Source organism: Hippoglossus hippoglossus, chromosome 5 (assembly GCF_009819705.1).
Source record: "Hippoglossus hippoglossus isolate fHipHip1 chromosome 5, fHipHip1.pri, whole genome shotgun sequence".
NCBI classification, from domain to species: domain Eukaryota; kingdom Metazoa; phylum Chordata; class Actinopteri; order Pleuronectiformes; family Pleuronectidae; genus Hippoglossus; species Hippoglossus hippoglossus.
In genome coordinates this window covers 12,826,877-12,849,259 of record NC_047155.1, presented here as the reverse complement: position 1 = coordinate 12,849,259, position 22,383 = coordinate 12,826,877, and the positions used below count along the sequence as shown (strand labels likewise).

General features: G+C 40.6%; 2 protein-coding genes across 4 annotated transcripts; one reads left to right on the top strand and one right to left on the bottom strand.

Moving 5' to 3' along the window:
- Positions 1-420: 420 nt before the first annotated feature.
- On the top strand, positions 421-6,067 carry LOC117761955 (solute carrier family 2, facilitated glucose transporter member 11-like). The gene is made up of 12 exons (XM_034586355.1): positions 421-579; positions 2,289-2,387; positions 2,528-2,688; positions 3,724-3,848; positions 3,943-4,072; positions 4,194-4,342; positions 4,542-4,729; positions 4,816-4,926; positions 5,161-5,262; positions 5,351-5,426; positions 5,536-5,663; positions 5,781-6,067. Exons 1-12 carry the CDS (start codon positions 427-429, stop codon positions 5,973-5,975), a joined length of 1,617 nt encoding a protein of 538 aa, XP_034442246.1. The 5' UTR covers positions 421-426; the 3' UTR covers positions 5,976-6,067.
- A 3,420-nt stretch (positions 6,068-9,487) lies between these two features.
- Positions 9,488-20,855, bottom strand: patz1 (POZ/BTB and AT hook containing zinc finger 1). 3 transcript variants are annotated; one of them, XM_034586334.1, is made up of 6 exons: positions 19,143-20,737; positions 16,710-16,773; positions 16,419-16,590; positions 15,137-15,295; positions 11,636-11,848; positions 9,488-11,218 (listed from the first exon to the last, which is right to left on the bottom strand). In XM_034586334.1, the coding sequence occupies exons 1-6, from the start codon at positions 20,393-20,395 to the stop codon at positions 10,740-10,742; spliced, it is 2,340 nt and encodes a 779-aa protein (XP_034442225.1). In that variant the 5' UTR covers positions 20,396-20,737; the 3' UTR covers positions 9,488-10,739. The 3 variants fall into 3 exon arrangements, with proteins under 3 accessions (XP_034442225.1, XP_034442226.1, XP_034442228.1); XM_034586335.1 differs by lacking the exon at positions 11,636-11,848; XM_034586337.1 differs by lacking the exons at positions 11,636-11,848; positions 15,137-15,295 and having other exon boundaries at positions 19,143-20,855.
- Between the last annotated feature and the right edge of the window lie 1,528 nt (positions 20,856-22,383).

Below are 22,383 nucleotides of genomic sequence, written 5' to 3'. Positions count from 1 at the left end.
TGGTGTGTGTGTCTGTGTATACAAATATATATTTTACTTATTTTAAAGAGTGACAAAGATACAGGGTAAAAAAAGTGTTTGTCCAGGTTGAAGGTCTTGTTAAAACATAAAAATGTCCAAAGGGATTGTAATGGAATTTTCCTAATAACTTCTTAGTTTATGCTTACAGCAGAAACTTCAATCTAGGGTACAGCTCAACATGTATGAAACAGCTTCTTTATAGACTGAGTATTATTTGCATTGTTGAGTGAACTGCTCATCATCATCTTAATTGCATCTTGTGCATGTGCATGTGCATAGCTTTATGAAGACAGATTGAAATAATGGATAACCAGTTGTACCAGCAGAGTGACCACAGGAATCAACCAGACGGACCAAGTTTGATCTAGTGCAGCGTGTGGTCATCCCTCTCACATACGTCAAAACATGACAATCTTACTCTGTAACAACATGAATGGACAACTAAGTTCTATGAATGTGCAACTTCAGGTAGCCTCCTTCATAAATCCTGCTCCTCTGCTCCTCATGCATCCAGCATCGAGAGAGTCAATGCAAAAAATGGAGGGTGCGTCAAAGAAGGTGAGTGGGTATTGTTGGGCTGCGTGTTTTTGAATACTTGAATACAGAGTTTAAAATACTTAATTATCCTATAAGTAGCAAGGAGGAAGTTTTATTGTGATGCTTAGACAGTGCAAGTAAAAGAAAAAAGATATTCATCAGTTTGTCAACGTTTAGAAACAAACCAAACATTGAGAAAATACTGAAAACAAATTCTGTGTTTGGAGAATATTTACAAAGTAAATACAGAAGGTTTTCTCAAATTTCTTTCTTTTTCCAGTTTCAGCCATGTAATGGTAATTATAAATGTCAACATTTTTAAAAGTCAGTAGTGAGTGAAAAATTAATTTTGAGCATTTAAAAATATTTGTCACATTAAATTTTCATAGACCAGATGATACATTTTTTAATCATCTGGTTTAATATATAAAATGCATTATGAGTCACATTTTACTGTGATTATAAGTATGGGATAAATGCCTATGACTGCCACACCAGAAAAATTTGTTTGGACGATTTTCACTGAAACTGCCTTTGATTAGAGAAACAACCGATGACATGAGATTTTCATCAAAAATTAAGTTGTGTTCACTTCTATGTAATGAGCTGACAACAGAAGATTTAGAGGTTAAAAGACTTTGACAAAAGACTATCTGCTTGGCTTGAGTATCAGTGGTGGAAGAAGAACTGAGATCCTTTGCTTGAGTAAACGTAAAATCACAACATAAAAACACTCTGTAACAAGTTCTAGTTCTATTTGAGTAAAAGTTCATAATTATCACCTGAAAAATGTTAAATAAAAATAACAACATTTCTCAGTACAATAAATACAGTACAAGTACTTTAAAACTGTACTTAAAGCTTCAGTGTGTAGAATGTAGTGACATCTAGTGGTGAAGTGTCATGTTGCAGCTGAACACCCCTCACCTCATCCTCCCCTTCCAAACATGAAAGAGAACCTGTGGTAACCTTCAGTTTTCGTAAAAACTCAAAGGGTGTTTAGTTTGTCCAGTCTGGGCTACTACAAGAAACATGGCGGCCTCCATAGAGAGGACTCCCCCCCCCCCCCCCCCCCCCCCCCTGATGTAAATATAAAGTATTTCAATATAAAGGTCCCATTCTAGTGTAAATAAAAGAAACAATTTGTATACTTTAGATGAAGCACACCCGTGAAAACATAACTAGGATTATTTTATATAAAATTTCTGTCAATAGATCCCTTTCACCTAAATCTTACACTATGGACCTTTAAGTACAGTACTGTTACTTTCTGTAGCCTGACATAAGACACTGCATTACAGATAAACTTGTAATTACCAGGACCATATAGGCTCTGCACATGCACTGAAAACCACTGTAACTCACCACAAGAGAAACAATCAGAAAATTTGCTGTATTCTTCTTTCTAAAATATTTTCCCTTTTCTGGAACAAAATAAAAGAAACATTACATTTTCAGTTACAAGAGTTTTAAACATTCATAACAAGAAGGTGAAGGTGTAAAGGTTAAATAGACATTCGTCACAGAGCAGAACGGTCGAGTGCACAGTGACGTTGTACTGGGCATCATGAGCGTCATTTATAATCATTGTTCATTGGTCATCTGTTCGGGCCCCATGTCAGTAAAGCATTATATGAATCATTACATACTGTCTGCCCTCTCCTACAATGTCTAGTTCACTAAACTGTTTCACTAAAAGTCAAATATGGGGTTTCCACTTTACGTCTCAGCTGCAGTATTGGAGGCTGTATGCGCTGTCGATGGTGTTGGGAATCGGTGGATCGTTTCAGTACGGGATTCAAGTGTCGGTCATTGCTTCACCTGAGGAGGTGAGACATCATCGCAACATACTGGATGATAAAACAATAACATAATGGCTAGAAGCAACATTTACTATAATAGATTATGTATCTGAAGTTTTCTGTCCTTGATCAGGGACATGAAAATTATAACTTTGACCTTTTCACAGCACGTGCAGAGTTTCGTGAACTACACGTGGTTGTGGAGGTACAACGCTCCAGTGACCGACTCCACCAACAAGCTCATCTGGTCCTTCATTGTGGCTGTGCTGAGCCTCGGAGCCTGGGCCGGGGCCATTCACAGCGGCAGCCTTCCTGTCACTTACGGCCGGTGAGGGACACTGATCTTTACTCGGAAATCTGTCCCCCAAAGATAGCCAATGGCAGACAGAGACACCTATTCTCGTACTTCTATCTTTGTGAGGACAGTCAATGGCATAATGCATTTCCTAGCCCCTTACCCTAACCTTAACCATTACAGCTAAGTGACTAACCTTAACCCTTAACCCTAACCCTAACAGTAAAACCAAGTCTTAACCTTTTAACAGCCCTTTGAAAATGAGGACCGGCCAAAATGTCCTCACTTTCCCCCCACGTCCAATGTCCTCACTTGTCACGGTCCCCACAAAGATAGAAGTACAAGCACACACATTCACACACACACACACAGACACACACACACATACACAAAACATCATGACTGTTTTTTTTGTGATGTTTGACAGGGCTGTTCATTAATAGGGAACACTTAACAATTACTTGCTGACGTCTTTGCTTTTCAAAACTCTCTGACGTGACAAACTTCTGATTTGGAGCCAAAGTCACGACTTCAATGGTTTATAAACCAGAAAATAAAACACTAATGTTCAGCCTCAGTGTTTAACTAATCTGGTGTGTTTTGAGACACGTGATGGAACTCGCCAAGGTCACGTCAAGGGACTTTTTCAGCTGCAAAGATGGAAAATATGATGATTAATAAAAGATAAAAGCAACTTGTTTCAAAGGCAACATTTTTTATTTATTTATTCAGGCTCTGGCAGCAGGAACTAAGTTTTACATTTTAGTGTCAGTGCTGCAGTTCACACACTACAGGCTGCAGCGACTTACAACCACTGGATTCAAACATTCTGGAAACACATGCATTTCCCATAATGTGGAAAAAGATGTTCCAGGTTGACTTTACGGTTGTGAAACATAAACTTCAAAGTACAAAATTGTGACAAGCCAAGGTTGCCACCGGAGTTTACCAAGAACAGCCGGAGACAAACCATTCAGGTTTCAACATCTTTTATTGCACTTAGCAGTGAAAGTAAGTTTAGTTGAATCCTATTTAATAAAATACTTTATTTGTCTTTTGGTCTTTCAGGAAAAAAGCTCTCCTATTCAACAATGTTGTGGCGATGGTTGCTGCTCTGCTGATGCTCTTCAGTCACACGGCCAAATCTTTTGAGATGATCTTGTTGGGCAGATTCCTGTATGGGTATAACGTCGGTATGTCCTGATGATGCCTGTGTGTTTGTTATGTTTCTCATCTTCTGCTTTATTTTGTCAGGCTCTTAAAGGTTGTTTTGGTTTCTCTCCACAGGTCTCGGCCTGAGCGTTCACCTCATGTATCTCGGGGAGAGTTCGCCAAAGAAATTCAGAGGTTTCCTGACTCTCACCAGCTCAATCTTCATCGGTTTTGGCAAAGTTACGGGTCAAATTATTGGCATCAAGTCAGTAGTGAATTCTTACAAATAATAAAACATATAATAATACAAATTCTAGCATTATAACTTCCCTCTTCCTGCCTCTTTGGATTTAAGTGTCTTTCTAACCCATCGTTGTTTGACTCAGGGAGATGATGGGAACAGAGGACATGTGGCCGTATCTCTTGGCTGTGAGTGGTATTCCTGCCATCCTGCAGTTTGTGATGCTGCTTTTCTTCCCTGAGGCGCCTCGATACCTTTACATCGACAAAGGAGACACTGAAGGCTGCAAAAAAGGTGAGTGGACGGTTTTAGAATCAGCATTTCACACTAGATTACACACTTTACAATAAGGGTTTGGATTTGTAAACCTGCTTGATTGTGATGCTGCAACAACTTCTATGAGCAGTTGTTGGAGAGAGAGAAAGTTTAGATTGCGTCACAGATGAACTCCAGGTTTTTGAATGTGTTCACTGGGAAAAATTTAATCCAACAGCCCTGCAGTGGCTGTGGCAGGAGGAGGACTTGAAGCTGGAGTTGGACGACATGGAGAAAGAGAGAGTGAGCTCACTGGGAGAGAAGGCGAAGACCGTGAAGGACGTGTTGACCTCTCGCTGTGTCAGGTGGCAGCTGCTGACTCTGGCCATCCCCTGTGCTGGTGTTCAGTTCTGCGGCATCAACGCTGTATGTTCCCGTCAGCCGTCATGAGACACTTGTTCTAATCTCCCCTCATGCGTCTCATCTAGTTAAATGGTCTCTCATCTTCTCAGCTCTACTTCTACGCCTTTGACATCTTCCGTCAGTCAGGAGTGCCAGAGGACCAGAGGCATTACTTGGCCATTGGTATCGGAGCAACAGAGTTAATCGCCATAACCCTGTGTGTAAGTATTTCTGTCATGTATCATGAAAATGACACTGAAAACAACGCAACTCAAAAACAACTCCGAAAATGAGAAAAGTACTCAATAGAGAGCGCACCTCCACCAACGAACAAACAAGCCACCAAACCTTTAAACGAACGAGTGAATGCGCGAACGAACAAACAATCAAATGAACAACTGTTGGGTAAATTCAGGCCTGTTGTGTAATTCTATAACATCCCTGTTGTGTCTCAGTCTTTTCTGATAGATCGTGCTGGCAGGAAGAAGCTTATGGGCTATGGCTATTTACTGATGGGCATCACCATGTCTCTACTCACTGTCATGTTGTCCATCAAGGTAACTGTGCTCCATCATTACAAGCGTCCTCCTCCTCCCCTTTGTCCTGAGGAGGGAAAATAATAAATCCTTGTCTTTTTTCACAAAGGATCTGAATTCATGGATCCCATATTTGAACATCGCCCTGATCTTCTGTGTCATCTGCATCTATGGACTTGGACCGTGTGAGTTTTCTGTTGCCTGTGCTCGTCCTCACAAGTGATTTATTTGTATTATTTAATTTTTTTAATGATTGATGATGAATTTTTAAAATAAATGATAATCTCCTTTTAGCCGGTGTGTCCATGGCTCTTCCCGCTGACCTTTTCCTACAAGCCTGGCGTCCTTCTGCCTACGTGATCAGTGGGACGATCAACTGGCTCAGCATGTTCCTCGTGGGGATGTTATTTGGCTACGTAGTGGTGAGATATATGTGCCTCATATCAATATTTCCAGTCATGAACGTAGGCTACATCATCTCCCTCCTAATATCTATATACTGTGAATTTAACAGCCTGTTTTGATGTGTTTTCATGCAGGATGGACTCGGACAGTTCTGCTTCCTGATCTTTGTGGCTTACTCCCTTTTCAGTGCAGGATTTATGATTTATTTTGTCCCAGAGACAAAAGGAAAAACAATGCTTGAGATTATGGAAGATTTCAACAAAATAAATTACAAGAACAGTGGAAACGACATTGAAAGTACTTACATTACACTTGCAACTAAACTATAAATATTATATACAGATAAATATAAATAAACATTATTTACTTTGTAACATTGTTTAGAAAAATCCTATACAAACAAGTTATTATTATTATTATTATTAATATATTTTTTTCCACAATTTTTTCAGATTTTTAAATCAAACATTAAACCACATGTTTTTAAGAGAGCAACCTTTTCATTAATAGTTAACAACTCTGTACAAACAAATATATGTATTACTTTTCGCATAAACATCTAACTCCAGAAATGTATTAAACCAGAGGTTTTCAAAGTCTGAAACTGAGGACATCCCCTTGGAAAAGGCAGCCCCTCATTCCACTGAAGTTTTCTTGCTTAGTTTTCTTGATTACTTGATGCCATATGCAAGCATGGTTATTTTATTTAATCCCATAAACACTCAACAAACTGACATAATTCAAAACTACACCAAATACAGAAAAAGGTCAGTCCTAAGGTAGTTAGTTCATTCACTGAAGTATTGTCTGAGTGTTGTAAACGCAGTATTAGATGATGTGATCCGTGCACTGTACACTGCCAGATGATAGTTTATATTGTTTGTTTACAAAACACACACCAGCTGAATAAAGTTGAATATAAATTATTGGCGGCGTCTGTGTTGTGTTTCTGAACTCGAGTGGCCTTGTTCCCATTCTGTTCTGTTCCTCACAATAAATGTCAAATTTAAGCTGTGTACATTTATTAAATTATTATGATCAAGTAATTTTTAATATTTAAGGAATAGAACAACCAGCCCATTTCAACAATAATGGATCACCTGACAAATGTATGTGCAGATACATTGCAACAAATCTTTTGTGAAACCCACAATATTAACTGAACAGGTGTCTCTGTATGCCAGATAATTAGAAGCATTAACTGCAAAATAAGAAACCAAATTATATATCATAGCTAATGTAACCCCTCTGTATTTGAATGTTCCACAATTTCACTCAAGGGGTCTTAAATGCTGCACTGTGAATTGGTGTAAATTGGTGTGAATGTTAGTTTGAAAGTATAAACCACCGTCTAATGTATAAATAAGATGTTTCAATATCCATCAGAAAAAATACAACCCAAATATAAGGAGCTTTTTCAATTGCAATTTATTTGATGCCCACATCTCTGTACCAACAAGAGAGATGAGACTCAATGACAGAGTACAAAAACAAATATCTATAGAAAAGTATGCTTAAATTGAAATATGTCCAAAGACACATGTAGCTCACATGTTTAAAGAGCAATCTTGTTGCATACAATGATAAAATACCAAGGTAACATATTGTACATTTCATTTTTGTGAGTGTTTTATACAAAAGTGTCAATGCAAGTCACTCTGTACAATTTTAAACCTTTAGAAAAGAGGATCTTTTTTAATCCACTGCTGTGCACAATCAGTATTTGGAAGGCACTTTGCAACAGACCAAAAGCAGAAAGCAAAAACCATTTAGGTCTAAATAATCAATGAAAAGATCTTTTTTAACTCTGAAGTACCAACAGGAGTGAAACAAATCATACATCCCTGTGAAGAAATTCCTTCCTGACGGCATCGTCCACATGATTTCAAACAAATAATCACAACACAACTCTTAATAACGTTTAAGTTGTAAATACCTTAGTGCAGAGTGGATCAAAACAAAAGAAGAAGAACAAAAGACATGAGTCGTGCGGCCGGCAGTGTGAGCGCTACCAGAGCAGCGTGACAGCAGAGTGACCAGTGAAACCATTACTGCCACCAACCAGTGATCGACATTCAGTCCCCAGCTCAGCTCGCATGCCAGGCACATGCAGTTTACACTTTTCAGTCAAAATGGCCATAACTTAACACCCCTCCATATAACAGACAAGAAAAAGAACGATATATATGTACAGGACCACCACTGACAAACATTGATCATATTGGTTGGTTCATATATTTATATATATATCTATAGACGGTGTATATGAATGGTATATACACATGTAACAATCACAATAAAAACATAAATAATATAGGAATGTACTGAATTCAACAGACAAATTTACTTACAAATAATAATTAAACAGAAGCAGGAAACAGACACACACGCATAGATGGCACATGTACACACGCTCTTCTCTCTCTCTCTCTCTCACACACACACACACACACACACACACACACACACACACACACACACACACACACACACACACACACACACACACACACACACACACACACACACACACACACACACACACACACACACACACACACACGATATTAAAATATCATCTTTAAAGTGTTTTGTATGTGAGGTCCTCATGATACCCAATAATTAAATCTCATATTGTTTATTTTGCAACTGCATTATTTCGACCTTGTATAGATCTACGTTTCAGTGTGAAGAGATTATGAAAACGATTATTCTTATGAACTAATCCATTAAATCAATTGGTCGATCAATAGAAAAATGAATTAACAACTACAGTGTTTTGTTAATGGGGTTAATTGTTTCTTGAGCTTCTGCAGTGAGTTTGCAGCTGTGGCATTTATGACAGCATACTGAGTATCTTTGAGTTTTGAACTGTTGATCAGACAAACAAAGTTAATTGAAAGTCTAAATGGACATATATGATTCAAAAACAAATCTGCAGGATAATCGATAATGAAAATAATAATCAGTTACAGACTTAAACCTCATTTAAGTCAGATTATACTATAAAGATCTTTGCATTCAATCACAAATGTCATACTGGGTTATTTAAAAAGTAAAAATGGCTCATTTACATTTGTTCTCATCACAGGAATGTCTTGGGTTCAACAGTTTGAATTAAAGACAGCAAGGTGGATCGCTTGTGCCTTAACTGAGCGGACATTAGTGCAAAACACAAGTCGTGTCATCTACACAACAGAGCAAGCGAATGATAGATCACTGACAGAGGGGTTGATCAATACAAGACGTGCAGGCGAAGAAGATGAATAAACACTGGAGAAAGAACTTGAGCTTAGTTACTTGACTCTGAAAAAGTTGCATTACGTTTGGTCGGTGCAGAAGCTGGTGGATCAGGGTGTCCATCCCTCCTCTAACCCGTTAACTGCTGCACAACGCGCACACAAGAACACGCACGGAACTCCATTTAACATGATCTACAGTGAAAAATTATCAAAATGAGCAAATCCCAAGATTTTTGTTTGACAATCAAAAATAAAAAACTGTACACAAAAAAAAAAGCACGGGCATGAATAAGTTAATAAAATATAATTTACATTTCTCAAAAAATAGACTGAAAATATACCTGACCTTGGTCCCTGGTTAATGTACACAACTGATTTAATAACTAACAAACAATACTCGGAAACTTCGTCATTGTTGTGGGGGGTGTGGGGGTCCCGACAAGCTCAAGGCATGTTTCAAGACCGATTTTAAATCTAAATTTACCCGACGTGATAGAAAAAACCTATTTCATAAAATGAAAAAAAACATTCCTGGACACAGTATAAATCACAATAATAAATGGCTTTCCTCTCCTTAGGTTTGCACTTTTTTATATTAATTATTCTTTTTTCTTTTTTTACCAATGATCAGATCAAAAAATGATAAAGGGCTATTCACACCCAAATGAGCTGCCAGTGGCACATCCTGTAAGACGTCACCTCAGTGTACCAACTCTGCTCAAGATTCACAAATACAACTATCCTCTGAGGCTTTTTGCTAAGTAATGACGAAACAGGTCCTTCTAAGTACTGACTAAATTAGGATGATTTAAAGCTGCTGGGGCTTTGAGGTCGTTTTCATTTTTTACCTTTAATTCTAGAAATCCAATAAAGTAAACACAATAAAACTTGATTAAGCTATGATTAACACACATTAACAACAAAGCACTGTGGTGTTAATATCTTCTGAGGTAGCTTAATTACTATATTTTTTTTAAAGATGAAATATTTTTGCCAACTTCTAAGAAGCCAAATGTGTTTTGTGTCGGTGCCATAACAAATAAAATGTAGTTTTAATGATACTTGTTTTAAAAGTGCTTCTGAACTGTCCGTTGTCAGCTACAATCCTGTCAATAATGATTCCCAAAGGTCCTTGACAACTATCAGTGCTACTCAGCCACCTTTAAACCCACTCTTTTTGTACAAAGTTGTTGCTCCTAATAAATGCGTAATGAAATATGCCGTGTGCCTGTTAGGAATATGGTAAATAGTCTGAAATTAACAGATTTGCAGCAAAGCTTGCTAGAAAAATCGAGGCCAATTTAAATCCTTGGTCTTAATAAAAACTAAATCCAACATAAATACAGAACTCAGTCCTCCTGTTGCTCTGAGGTAAAGACGTCTGTTTATATGAAAGATTAAAAACTGTTGTAATGGCCAAGGGTTGATTTACCAAGTACATCAGAGCCGGCGGACATTTAAAAGAAAATCATCATTTTAAGAATGCCGTAAATAATTAATTTCATGTCAGGAACATATGTGCAGCTAAGATTAACACACAAGCCAAAAACAACTGAGAGCCTACCAAACATAACTTCAACAGGTTCATGTCAGATAAAGGAAATAAAACCTTCATGTCGTTTCTTTACAAAGAAAATGTACACGCCGTTCACTTTTCATACTCTGAAAAAGTAGAAAAAGTAGGAATCGTATGGCAGTCTCTGACAAAAATATTGGATACACATTAAGCAACGCGACAAACAGAAAAAAGTAGTCTTGAGGCAAAGTTATTCCCAAATACGGAGCATCTTCTGTGGGCAACCCGGCTTCGTTCAACAAGTGACAAACTTCATTATATCTCCAGCAAACTTGTCACTTCCCTCCAAAGTCGAGTCCACTTTGACCTGCCTCAGCGTCCACCAGTGACGAGGCGAAAGCGGACTGGACAATCTGAAAGCCAAAGGACTCGAGCAAGGACATGTTTTGTTGGGGGGAGAAGGGAGAGGACAGGGACGGGGTCAGCTCACTTGCGCCAGACCCTGAAACTCCCTGGGCCTTCTGGGCTTTGTGAACTCTGTGCTGGTGCTTGTTGAGGTAGGACTTTGTGCGGAAGGCCTGACCGCAGATCCCGCAGGTAAACTTCTTCTCAGGGTCCGTCTTGGCTTTGGATCCCTCGGGGGAACCCAACGCCCCTGCAGAAGCTCCGTTGCAGGATAAGGATGGCATCTCGAGCTCCGGCCCGTCGGGTTTGTGTGGAGATTTCAGTTCATCACTGTTTGGCAACTCTCCAAATGAAGGATCGGATTCTTCTGATTCCAGATGAGGACATTTCTCAGCGTTCTCCTCTCCGTCTGAGGTAAATGCCACATGGGTAGGAAGAGGGGAGTGAAGGAGGAGGAAAAAGGGAGGGAAGAGAAAGATAAATGAGGATATATTATTATTAAACAAGTTTTGTCAAATACAACTTTAATCCAGTAGCTGGCTGGCACCTGCAAAAGTCTCAAACTTAAACATCAGGTGTTCAGTGAGAAGACAATAAGCACAATTGGAACAAGATGAACGATTGATTTTACACATTAATATTTGAATTCAGCAAAACAGAGAAGAAAGACATTTCCTTCAAAAACGTGGCTACAGGATTGAACTGTACTATCATCTAGCTCAGTCCATCTGCATAGTGTCCACTGAGGATTGTACTTTGCTCATCCAACCATTGGGCCATGCTTGCACCATGCCCCCAACCCACCCTCCTGCTGGACTGTACTGACCTGTAACAGGCCCATGGACGGGGAAGCCAGGCACCCCGCCAGAGCGACACTCCCAGAAATATGGAGTCCCACCTGGCTTCCCCATGAGCAGCTCAGGCTGCAGGCCCAAGGCTGGAGGGCCAGGCTGTGGATGAACTGGGTGTCCAGAGAGCCCATGAAAGCGACCCTCCGCCTCAGACGAGGTGAGAAGCAGCTGGCGACTGGCGCACAGGTCTACACGACACCCGGCCAGGGAGAAAGGAAGGGGGAGGGACAGACATAACAGGCCGGCGGAAACCATATGGACAGAGTTACCTTCATTTCATCACTAGTATTTGAAAGGCAGTCGGTAAACACAGTGTGCAGGACAGGTTTACTCGTATGAATGAATCCATGCTGAGTGAACCCCATCACGGAAGCTGTCAGGGATGAATGAATGTTTTTCCTCCTTACCCTGTCAGCTTATGCTTAATCCTTATCAGTAATTATTGGTATAATTAATGAAAACAGTTGATGTTTGTGAAAAATACACTGGATGTGAGTCCATCTATTTGACTAACAATTGGATTTACTAATCCCAAGTAATAAAAAAAACTATGCACAATACACAATGTTGGCTCACTGGCAAACGCACAAAGCCACCATTAAGTGCCGTTCCCATCAAAATGGAGAATTACTAAAGAAAATGTGGTTACCATGGTAACAGCAAGTGTAGTTTCTGAATGGACACATTTCTAAATGTGATTTTCCTTGACAAGCTCTTTCAAAAAACACTTTGACAATACAATACCTCTACACTGCTGCCGAGTTCGTTTTAAAGGTAATCAGACGAGTTGTCAAACAAATTGAATTAAAGGCAGAAGGTATAGTTACATTTACTTGTGCATTGTGAGCCCATACTGTGAATTGTAAGTATTTTTCACAAACACAACTTATTTGTCTCACATGACATTAAATTAAGACTACAGTGAAAAAATCAGTAAATATAGTGACAGTACACATTTCTGGCTATTTCCAAGGGGAAAAGATACTTTCAGCTTTTTCTTCTGGTGGCTTAGCTGGAGTCTGCCAGATGACAGAAAACCTTTTTATACTTTTTGTAAAAGAGGTTTGTTCATTTACTGACACACTGGCAGAAGAGATTAAATGGAGAGGAATCATCAAAACCAACTAAAGATGTGCATTAAGCATAGAACAAACTACAATAAAAAGGTCCCATTTTGTGGCTAAAAAGAATGTTTAAATGGAAAAACTAAACACTAATCTAAACACGTTGCCCATCGTAGTTCCCTTCGTTTTCATGCATACTGTGCACTTGACCAAATAATACTGGAAGCACATTAAGAAAAGGCTTTTGGAAGTTATTATATACTTTTTTGACATTAAGCGAGAATATGTGATTTTTCTACGCTTAATATTGATAAACATGGTGAGGAAATTGAATGTTGATGATAATAAAATGTGTTTATTACACAGGTGGTTACCAAACATCTATCTGGTACAGCTTTCAAATTGTTCTCATCCTACCTATTAAACACAGGTTCTAATAACCACATGCCATCTTTTGGTCCTGTCCAGTATGGTGTCCCTCAGGGAGCAGCTTTAGGACCAACTTTATTTTCTCTGTAAATGCTTTCCCCAGGACATACCATCTATAGAGCTGGTTCCTTTCATTATGATGCTGACAACACACAGCTATATTTAGAGAAACTGATCCTGGCATGCCGAGTTCACTCCATGACTGATGCCAAAACAGAGATTTGTAACTCAGCACATAGTGAAACAAATCTATGGTTCCCCGCAGAATAATTTACAAATACAATCTCCTTTAGCTTTCAAAGAAACAGCCTATTTTACACACCTCTATTTCCTAATTTCTCAACTATTGCATCAATCTCTTCACCTGCCTCAAACAAAAATCGATGTATGTGCTTCAGAATGTAAAGAAATCTATAATTATTATTAGAACTACCATCTATTACGCTATGCAAATGGGCTAATTGTTATTTTGTCAAAAAGTAAGTTCCAAGTACAAATCAAAAGAGAAAATGATTGGTTATTTTTGCCAGTTGTGGCTCACTTCGATGTGTGCACTGTCTCTATGCTACTGGTTCTCCCACAAAATTGCACAACAACAAAAGTTTCAATGAATCCAGGACAAATGGAGCGCACATTAGGATGATCATGCATCACTGTGCATTGCTGAACAACTGCTGATGGACCAGCCAAGCAGGTACAGACACTGTTAATATGCTGCCATGGCCATGCAAGACAAACACGCACATACAAAAGCAAAGTATGCTACATATTATGTTATTATGAGTAACAATACAAGTCTAGAAATATATTTGTGCTCAATTGCTATGTTCTATGGCAAATACAGCATATTGCTATACTCTTCCATAGGAAAAGCTGCACTACAAGTTGTAATCTACAGGGGTTTCCTCCAGTCAATCCTCACCTTTGACACGAGTCAGAGAAACTACTGTGAGCCTCTAATGTTTCCAGCACTTTTCCTGCAGCTTGTTGAACCATGAGGTCAAGCTTAGCCTAGTTCTAATGTAAAGTGTCCCCCCACTGTGAGTGTTAATTCAGAGGAGTTTTACGTCACTAGATTGAAACAAAACAGTTGTTACTTAATATTTTCATCCAGTAACTGGCAGGTGTAACTGAACCACTTGCCAAGGCAATTGGTTTGTTAATATATGACCCATAATGAGTGAGGAGTAAGGGAGATCCTATAGGATAGATATTTACCACTATGCGAATAAAATCTGACTAAACCGGTAAATAAAATCAGCAAGGTCAGCACTATCTGCCATATCCCTTAATTCCAAACTGTATGAGTATAATGTATTCTGAAACATGTGGGCAGATTTTAGTAAACTTTAGAATTTATATTTTAGAGCACATCTGTTGAGCACCAAAAACTGTAATTCTTGGAAGATAACTTTGACAGCTAGCTTGTGGTGCTGCAGTGCCTTCAGGGCTAACACAGGGCTGCAGATGTTTCCAAGAAACTGGCACTAAAATCGGTACCAGCGATGGCATTTCTTAAGTTTTGATGCAACTCAAATTAAGTAAATCAGTGGTATGAATCTAAATAAAAAATGTTGAATATATTTTGGATTTACTGAAGGATTCATGAAGAGCTAGTACACCACAGTCCAGTCTACCTCTCTAGTCATGGGCATAAAAATGGTGTAATAGGTAGATAATAATAACAGAAATGTCCTAATTGAGCCGTACAATGACAACAGGGAAAAATAGTTTCCATCCACCTGATTACCACAGAGATGTTATGTATACACTGCACCTTCTCAGCAAAAGACCCTGAGAGCTGGCTAACAGAAGGACAACCAGCGGATGAAATTGCACAGTAGTAAATGTTTCGCAGTGCGGTGAATGTATGCTTGTGTTTTAAACATACACACAGATGCAGCAGCATGTTTCTCCAAAAAGCAGCAGCGCACATGAAAGCCAGAAACATGAAAATTTGGGATGGGGCGGTCGGCCGCTTGCCTTCCACTGAGCACTGGTGTCCCATGTGGTAAGGGGTGCCGTTGTGCATCTGCAGTCCCCCCCTTGGCTCAGGGAAGTTGTGCATTGTGGCTGAGGGGGGCAGTGGAGAGCCATGGTGCGTCTTTATGTGCACCTTAAGGTAGGACGCAGTGGAGAAACCTGGGACCAGAAGAACAAAGAACAAGGCAGTCGTTTGACACACACAAAGCCTTGGCTACAAGAGGGCCGTCATGTAAACAAGGACGGACTTTCATCGTCAACCATCAACAGGAGATCAAAAGTGGCGGAAACCAGAATAACACATATGGTTAATCGGGGGGAAAGCTCAATTATTTTCCATTCCTTAATTGTAAATCACAACCAAACAGCATCACTATATCAACAGCAAAAGTCCTGCACCGAGCAAACAACCAAATTATTTTAAAAACAGCCTTGGGTGCCACTTCATCCACCAGAAGAACATTAGCAGCTCCAGAGTACAGACACACAAAGTGTGAAGTAAACTGTAAAGAGATGTTCTCATTGATCTAATCACAATATCAACATCACCCTCTGATCTGATCAATGCACCTACAGGTACTCATATTTGTAGATTGTTTTTGGGAAACTGTCAAAACCAACAGGGTGATGAATCATGTAAAATAATGAAATTGACTTTGATTCAACAACATGCTTTTCAATTCCAATCCTGTCTGTGAGGTAATGTTCAGAAAATAGCATTACAACATTGTAGTACAAGGAAGGGCACAAATTACTGATGAGGAAGGAGATGAAATAGGACCCAGGTTTCAGTCTGAATACCAAACACACAAAAAGGCACGATACCAGGTTATCATCCTTTGAGGTGTAACGTTACAGCTCTATTGTGGCAGCAGTGTTCGCCGCCTCTTTCTCAAACTGTACAACTTATTGAATCTGATACATATTTGGGAGGTGAGCACACTGCGTGGCCAGATGGAAGCCATACAATATTCAACATGAACGTCAACTTGAATAGTGGACTTTTATAGCGACACAGTAGCAACACACTTCTTTTCTCTTGAGAGTCGACCTGCACGACAGGATTACAGGACATCCTGCAATTTCACATTGTTGATAAAAATCAACCATTTTACAAAAGCTCTAACAACTACAGCAGTCCAACCATAACACCATCCCTCCTCATATTCCTATTAGCAGCAACAGCAACATCTGAATACATGTCATCCGCCATTTGACATGGGGCAGAGTTGTCTTGGTGAACTTTGCAGACATTTGGTATGCTGACGTTTTTCAGGATTACCTTTGTTGCAGATGCCGCAGTAGTTATGTGTTCCTTCACTGTGCTTCTTTAGGTGATCCGTCATGTAGGCAGCGCGCAGGAACTTGCCGCAAACTTTGCAGGGGATTTTGTCCTCGTGACATGCGAGATGGGACCGGAGGCGATCTCTCGTAGCAAAAGAGGCATTACAAATCTGTAATACAGATATTGACACGTTAATGTCTTTCTTACATATGGCGGTTTTAAAAACAGTCATTAGCTGCAGGGTTTTATTATATATAATAACTCCAATATGTGGATTCCATGTGTTACCTGGCACTTGTGGGGTCTCTCTGTTGTGTGAACTTGTTTGATATGTCCGTTCAGGTGGTCGGGTCTGGAAGAAGAAAAAGGCAATAAGTGAATTTCTAATATATTCATTTCCACACAGCTAAAGATCGATTAACTAAACCATGCAAACTAACATGTGTGAACACAGGCCAAGTCAGTAATATTTGAATATTGTGTTCAATGTGTGTGGTGTCTTTTCAAAACCGAAAAATATTTTTCCCATGTCTATTATGTGACAGATGAAAACACTCCTGCACACTCTCTTACTTATAGTGAGCCTTATTTGTGACATTTCAGTGCTAGACCTTCATCAGAATGATGCAAAAATAACTACACTGTATAAGAAATTGACCAGAAGTGTTTTTAATAACATTTGGTGTATTCTTTTAAATAACATTCTCTTCCTGTGATGAAAGACAAACCATGTCTTCTAAAAGATCAGAGGCTGATTGATCTATTAAAAAAGTATATGACTGAGGGCCCATGTATATTGAGGTGTCACTTTATATGGGATCATTAGACTTTAAAACTAAATTAGCTTCATCTTTTAAAGAAATTAATAAACCAGGCAGATCCAGGAAGCCAAGTCTGGTTTAACAGCATTAAAACAAGTGTGTAGTCCAGTCCATATTACAAATAAACCTATCAGTCACATTTACAGGTTCTGGAGTTAAAACCAGATCGACTTTTGTCACAAGTTGAATTTGTCATCTGGCAGTGACATATTGAAGAATAGGAGAAAAGAAAACATAAAAACTTAGATGAAAGGTCATGAAAGTCATGGTAACATTGCTTCCTGTTCAGTATACCATGAAATTAATACAGTGGGCGTAAAATCAATTTGACATTGAAGACTGGGGAAACAACCTGTAATAATAGCTGGCACATACAGGACCATGAATAGAAGAGTTGAAGTTTGGCACAAATTATTGTGCTCCCATTCACATATTGTATTATTATATCTTTGACTGTTGCCTGTGCTGCAAACTGATTTTCCAAATGGGGACAGATCCATCTTTATAACTATATAAATAACCCTAACCTACACATGTGAAGAATAAGAGGTCCTCCATTCTAAAGCAGTTTAAATATAATGGACCTATTTCACAGCAGACATTTTGACTTTCAACTTAAGCACAGATGTAACTAATAACATTACAGATGGCTCTTCCCCTCTGTGTTCAGATGCTCTATTAATGACAGTGTGACAGAGCCAGTGGTCCCTCTTCTCAGCAGACATTTTGACTTGTCGCAGCAGGAAAGGCCCAGATGTTACTGATAACATTAGCAATGACTTTGTTCGGTTAGCAGTGGTTAACTCCATTATATACACATGTGTAACAGGTCAAAATGTCTCCGGCAAAAAAAACGAATGAATAGAATGTTTGTGAAAAGGGCAAATTATATGTTAGATAAGATAAGATAATCCTGTATTTGTCCCGCAGAGGGAAGAATTTGCAAAGGTAAAGCATCAAGAGGGCAGTCAGGAATAAGCCTCAGTATAAGTAGTTAATAAAATTAATGTAAGGAGATATAGGAAAATATAAATAAAGTATAAATAACTAATATATACAGTGTTGACAGAATATGTACAGTGTGAATATGTCTCCACTGAAATGGATTGCACATTTCACAGACAGAGATTACTATTGCAGAGTTAAAAAGTGAACCTGGGTTTTAGTGCAGACGTATGTTTTATGTGCACAGCTGATCGTACAGTCTTACTGCTGCAGTGAGAAACCTTCATTTGTGCTTAGGAGACATTCACATGAAGTCATACAGAATCGAGCATCATATATTTGGGAGTAACTCTAGATACTTGATAATGCATCACACCCGTTGATGAGCCACCACCAGTGTGAATGTCTCCCCCACTAACACAGGGACGTCTCTCTCACCGACCTCCATTGTTTTCCTTTCTCTACGTCTTTCAAACCTGTGGGGCTGCTTTTTTTTTTTATGCATCATCCGTCCTGTGCGTGGACCTCCAGAGCAGCAGGTGGTGACATCGAGTCAGTGGCTGGGCCTGAGAAACACTGAGCCTGGGAAACAGAGCTGGGGAGCTGGTGTGCATGTGTGTGGGAGTGAGGCTGAATTACAATGATAGCCAGCCGCTATGTGTGTTCTGCAGTTATGAAGCTGTGACAACACTGTATGTTGATCTTTTCCAATCACTGTCACAGAGGGATTTGGGTTTTACATTATTATATAAAGACCATCTTTACCTCTGGGTTTGATTTGTTGTCAACTCACAACAACAACAACTCACATGGTCTCTCAAAAGCTGATCATCCTTTAAACACAGATTTACAAAGCAGGAATCCTGGAGGGTGACCAGACGCTGAGGCTCAGTCACACCACTGCGTCTCCACAACTCCAAACACAAAAGACATGCTGTGTAAAAGCTCAGCTCACCTTGAGAAGCCTTTCCCGCAGCTTTGGCACACGTACGGTTTCCCGACAGAGCCGTCGTGGGACCGCACATGGTAAGACATCCTGTCCTTGCGTTTGAACCGGAGCCCGCACACGTGGCACGCGTACGGCTTCTCCCCGGAGTGGGAGAGCTTGTGTCGGTTCAGGTGATACACGTCGCGGAAAACTTTCCCGCAAATGTCACAGCCGACGTGCCGCCTGGTCCTCTCCCGCTTGCGCGGGTTGTCCATCGCCAGCCCGCCGGGTAACTGCAAGCCGTTCTCCGCCAGACCCGGGTGGGACATTAACGACAAGCCGCCCGCCGATGACAGGCTGTCACCGACGCTGTGTGCGCCGCCGCTGGAGGCTCCGTGCTGGGCTTCGTGGTTCTTCAAGCGGGAGGCTTCGGTGAAAGCTTTCCCGCAGGTGCCGCACGGAAACAGCCCGTTGTCTTTCTGGGTGCTGTGGTTGAAGTGAAGCGCCTCCACGACACCACCAGCTTTCTTTGGTCGCCCCCTGCTCCTCTTTGACCCCGGGGAGCCGTCGCCGTCGTGATGAAGCGTGTTCCCCGTTAGTTCCGCGGTCGGGGACACGGACAGTCCGTCCACAGGCTCCAGCATCGGCACCGACGACTCTCCGCCGTCTTCCAGCAACACGGCGGCGGCGGCGTCCTCACTCGCTTCCATGGACATCTGCGCATTGCTAGCAAAGCTCTGACCGTTCAGCAGCAGCCCCGTTCCGTTCACGAGCCCCTCCTGAGCCGCCGGATAACCCAGCTCCGCGGCGGCCGTGGCCTGGAAGAGGCTGGCTTCTCCCCCCCGAGAGGTCGGGACGAGGATCTGGATGTTGGACTGCTTGATGACCTCCTGACAGATCTCGATCACCGACCTCATCAGCAGGAACTTGGCCGCTGTCATCAGCTCCGGGAAGCACTCCAGCCGCACCACGATCCTGGAGGTGTACGCGAAGTCCAGGATGTCTTTGAAAACTTTCGGGCTGATCGTGTGCATCTCCAGCTCCTTGGCGTCGCCGTCGCCCTCCGTCTGGCGGCCGAACACCGACTCGAAGTACTCGCTGCAGGCGGCCAGCACAGCCTTGTGGGCAGGGAAGCTCTCCTCGCCGACGCGCAGCACCACATCGCAGAACCTGCCTCCATCTTTCCTCTGAACGTTGAGGTTGTGTAGCATCTCCGCGCTGTGCTTGCTCACCTGGTAGGTGTACGAAGAAGTCCAAGACGGCTCCGCTACTTTCTCCATGCCGAATTCATCCAAGAGCGGCGGTCTGTTCGCGACAACGGCCGGAGGAGTGGCGGATTGCGTGCGACGACCGGGATCGGTCGAGTCCAGCGAGCTACAAAATCCAAAAAACCAACCGCACCTCCGCGTCGGTTTAGCATCTAGCGTTAGACGTTAGCTGTAGCAGCAGCGAAAAATGGCAGCCCCCCAGCTTCCTGTGAACTTTGACCCTGTTTTTTTGAGGGGTGGGGGTCGCTGTGGTTTTGTGAGAAATGTCTCTTGTGGGGTTTCATGCTGTGGTGTGTGTTTTTCATCCGGTCCCCGCGTCACAACAACAGTCGCTCGGGGGAGAAGAGCAGCAGAGCCGGGGGTGTTTGGTGTTTATGGCAGAATGTGAACACGCAGGTCTCTTCCTGTCTGTGTATAAAACCCCTCCCCCACCAACCACCAGCCAGCCCCCTCCTCTCTGAGAGCTGACTGTAAACCATCACACATGTACTCCATCATACATGTACTGCATCACACTGTCTGCAAACCCACTGACCACACGTGTAGTACATCATACGTGTACTGCATCACACTGTCTGTAAACCCACTGATCACAGATGCACAATAGAGAGCTGTCTGTATACCCACTGATCACACATGTACTATATCACACATGTACTATAGAGTGCTGTCTGTATACCCACTGATCACTACACTACAGCCTCAGGTCAGCTCTGACTGACTATAATACAATACACAATGTACCAGAGAAATTGTAAAATATAGTTGATGCTCCATGATAATACTTCCACTATCTGTAGAGATGAACTGTAATTTTACAGTGTTTTCAGTTTAGATTTAGGACTAAACTTTGACATATTCTATTGTCATTTAAAAAAATATTAAAACATAAAATGGAAAGCTACTTCCCACTTATATCATAAACATAGGTTATCAGGTTCCACATTTGATTTAGACACTTGGTATAAAGGGTTAGTAAAGGAGAATTCTTTTTTTAATAATCAGCATCTGGGATGCAAGGTTTTTGCATTATAATTTGTCTGTCTTCATTAGGACTGCTGCAGATGGTTTGTTTGCTTTCTCAATTCCTAAATGATCATTAGCAATAGTTGGTCACCTTTAATCATGTTGAAAATTAAAGTCACGGGATATTCAGTCCATGTCAGCAGTTTTGTTTCAGGCGTTTTTGTCCACATCCTGCTGCAGTGGTGAAACTGCCCAATAGAAACGGCTCCCCACTGAATTAAACAGCCCCTAAAAATCATGTAAAATCATGCTGAAGGATGTTTCACAACCTGGCAACCCCAAAGTTGTTCTTATAAGTGGCTTTGACTGATCTATAAAGCATTAGTGGGAAATTATTAAAATTTATAAAGCAATTAAAGGTTTTAAGCCCTTGTAAATTGTGCTCAATCAGAAACCTTAATTGTTCAACCCCTACCTACCAGAGTATCTTAAATAGTTAAACACACACCTTTCTAACTATCAGCAAATACTGAACAGTTTGTTTCATTATATTAATGAAAAAAAAAATGAAATCAGCAAAAAAAAAAAAAACTAGGACCTTTTTCTTTGAAATTACAGAAACTATACAAACCCATTAAATGTGGTCATTTAAGAATTACAACCAAGACATTATATTTGTGGATAGTGGACAATATTGCTAAATGACTAACATTATTGCACCGTGTCTTGCTTGCATATTCATCAATGCAATATCTGCAGAAATAACCGCCCCCGCTTTTTAAAAATGACCATTTAACACTGCTTTACATCCTTACATACTGTACAGTATATACAATAAATGTTGTACAAATGGTTGATGATATGAAAATACCTAGAAGTTCAGTACGTTCGGCTAGAACAGCCAACACTGTACAAAATAAAGGTCAGACTTCAACTCGATGCCAATTTAAGTGGGTGAAACTGGACAATACATCCTAATGCATCTACAAGAGCAGCTCAACATTCAACCGCTACAACTTATACATGGAGCGTTC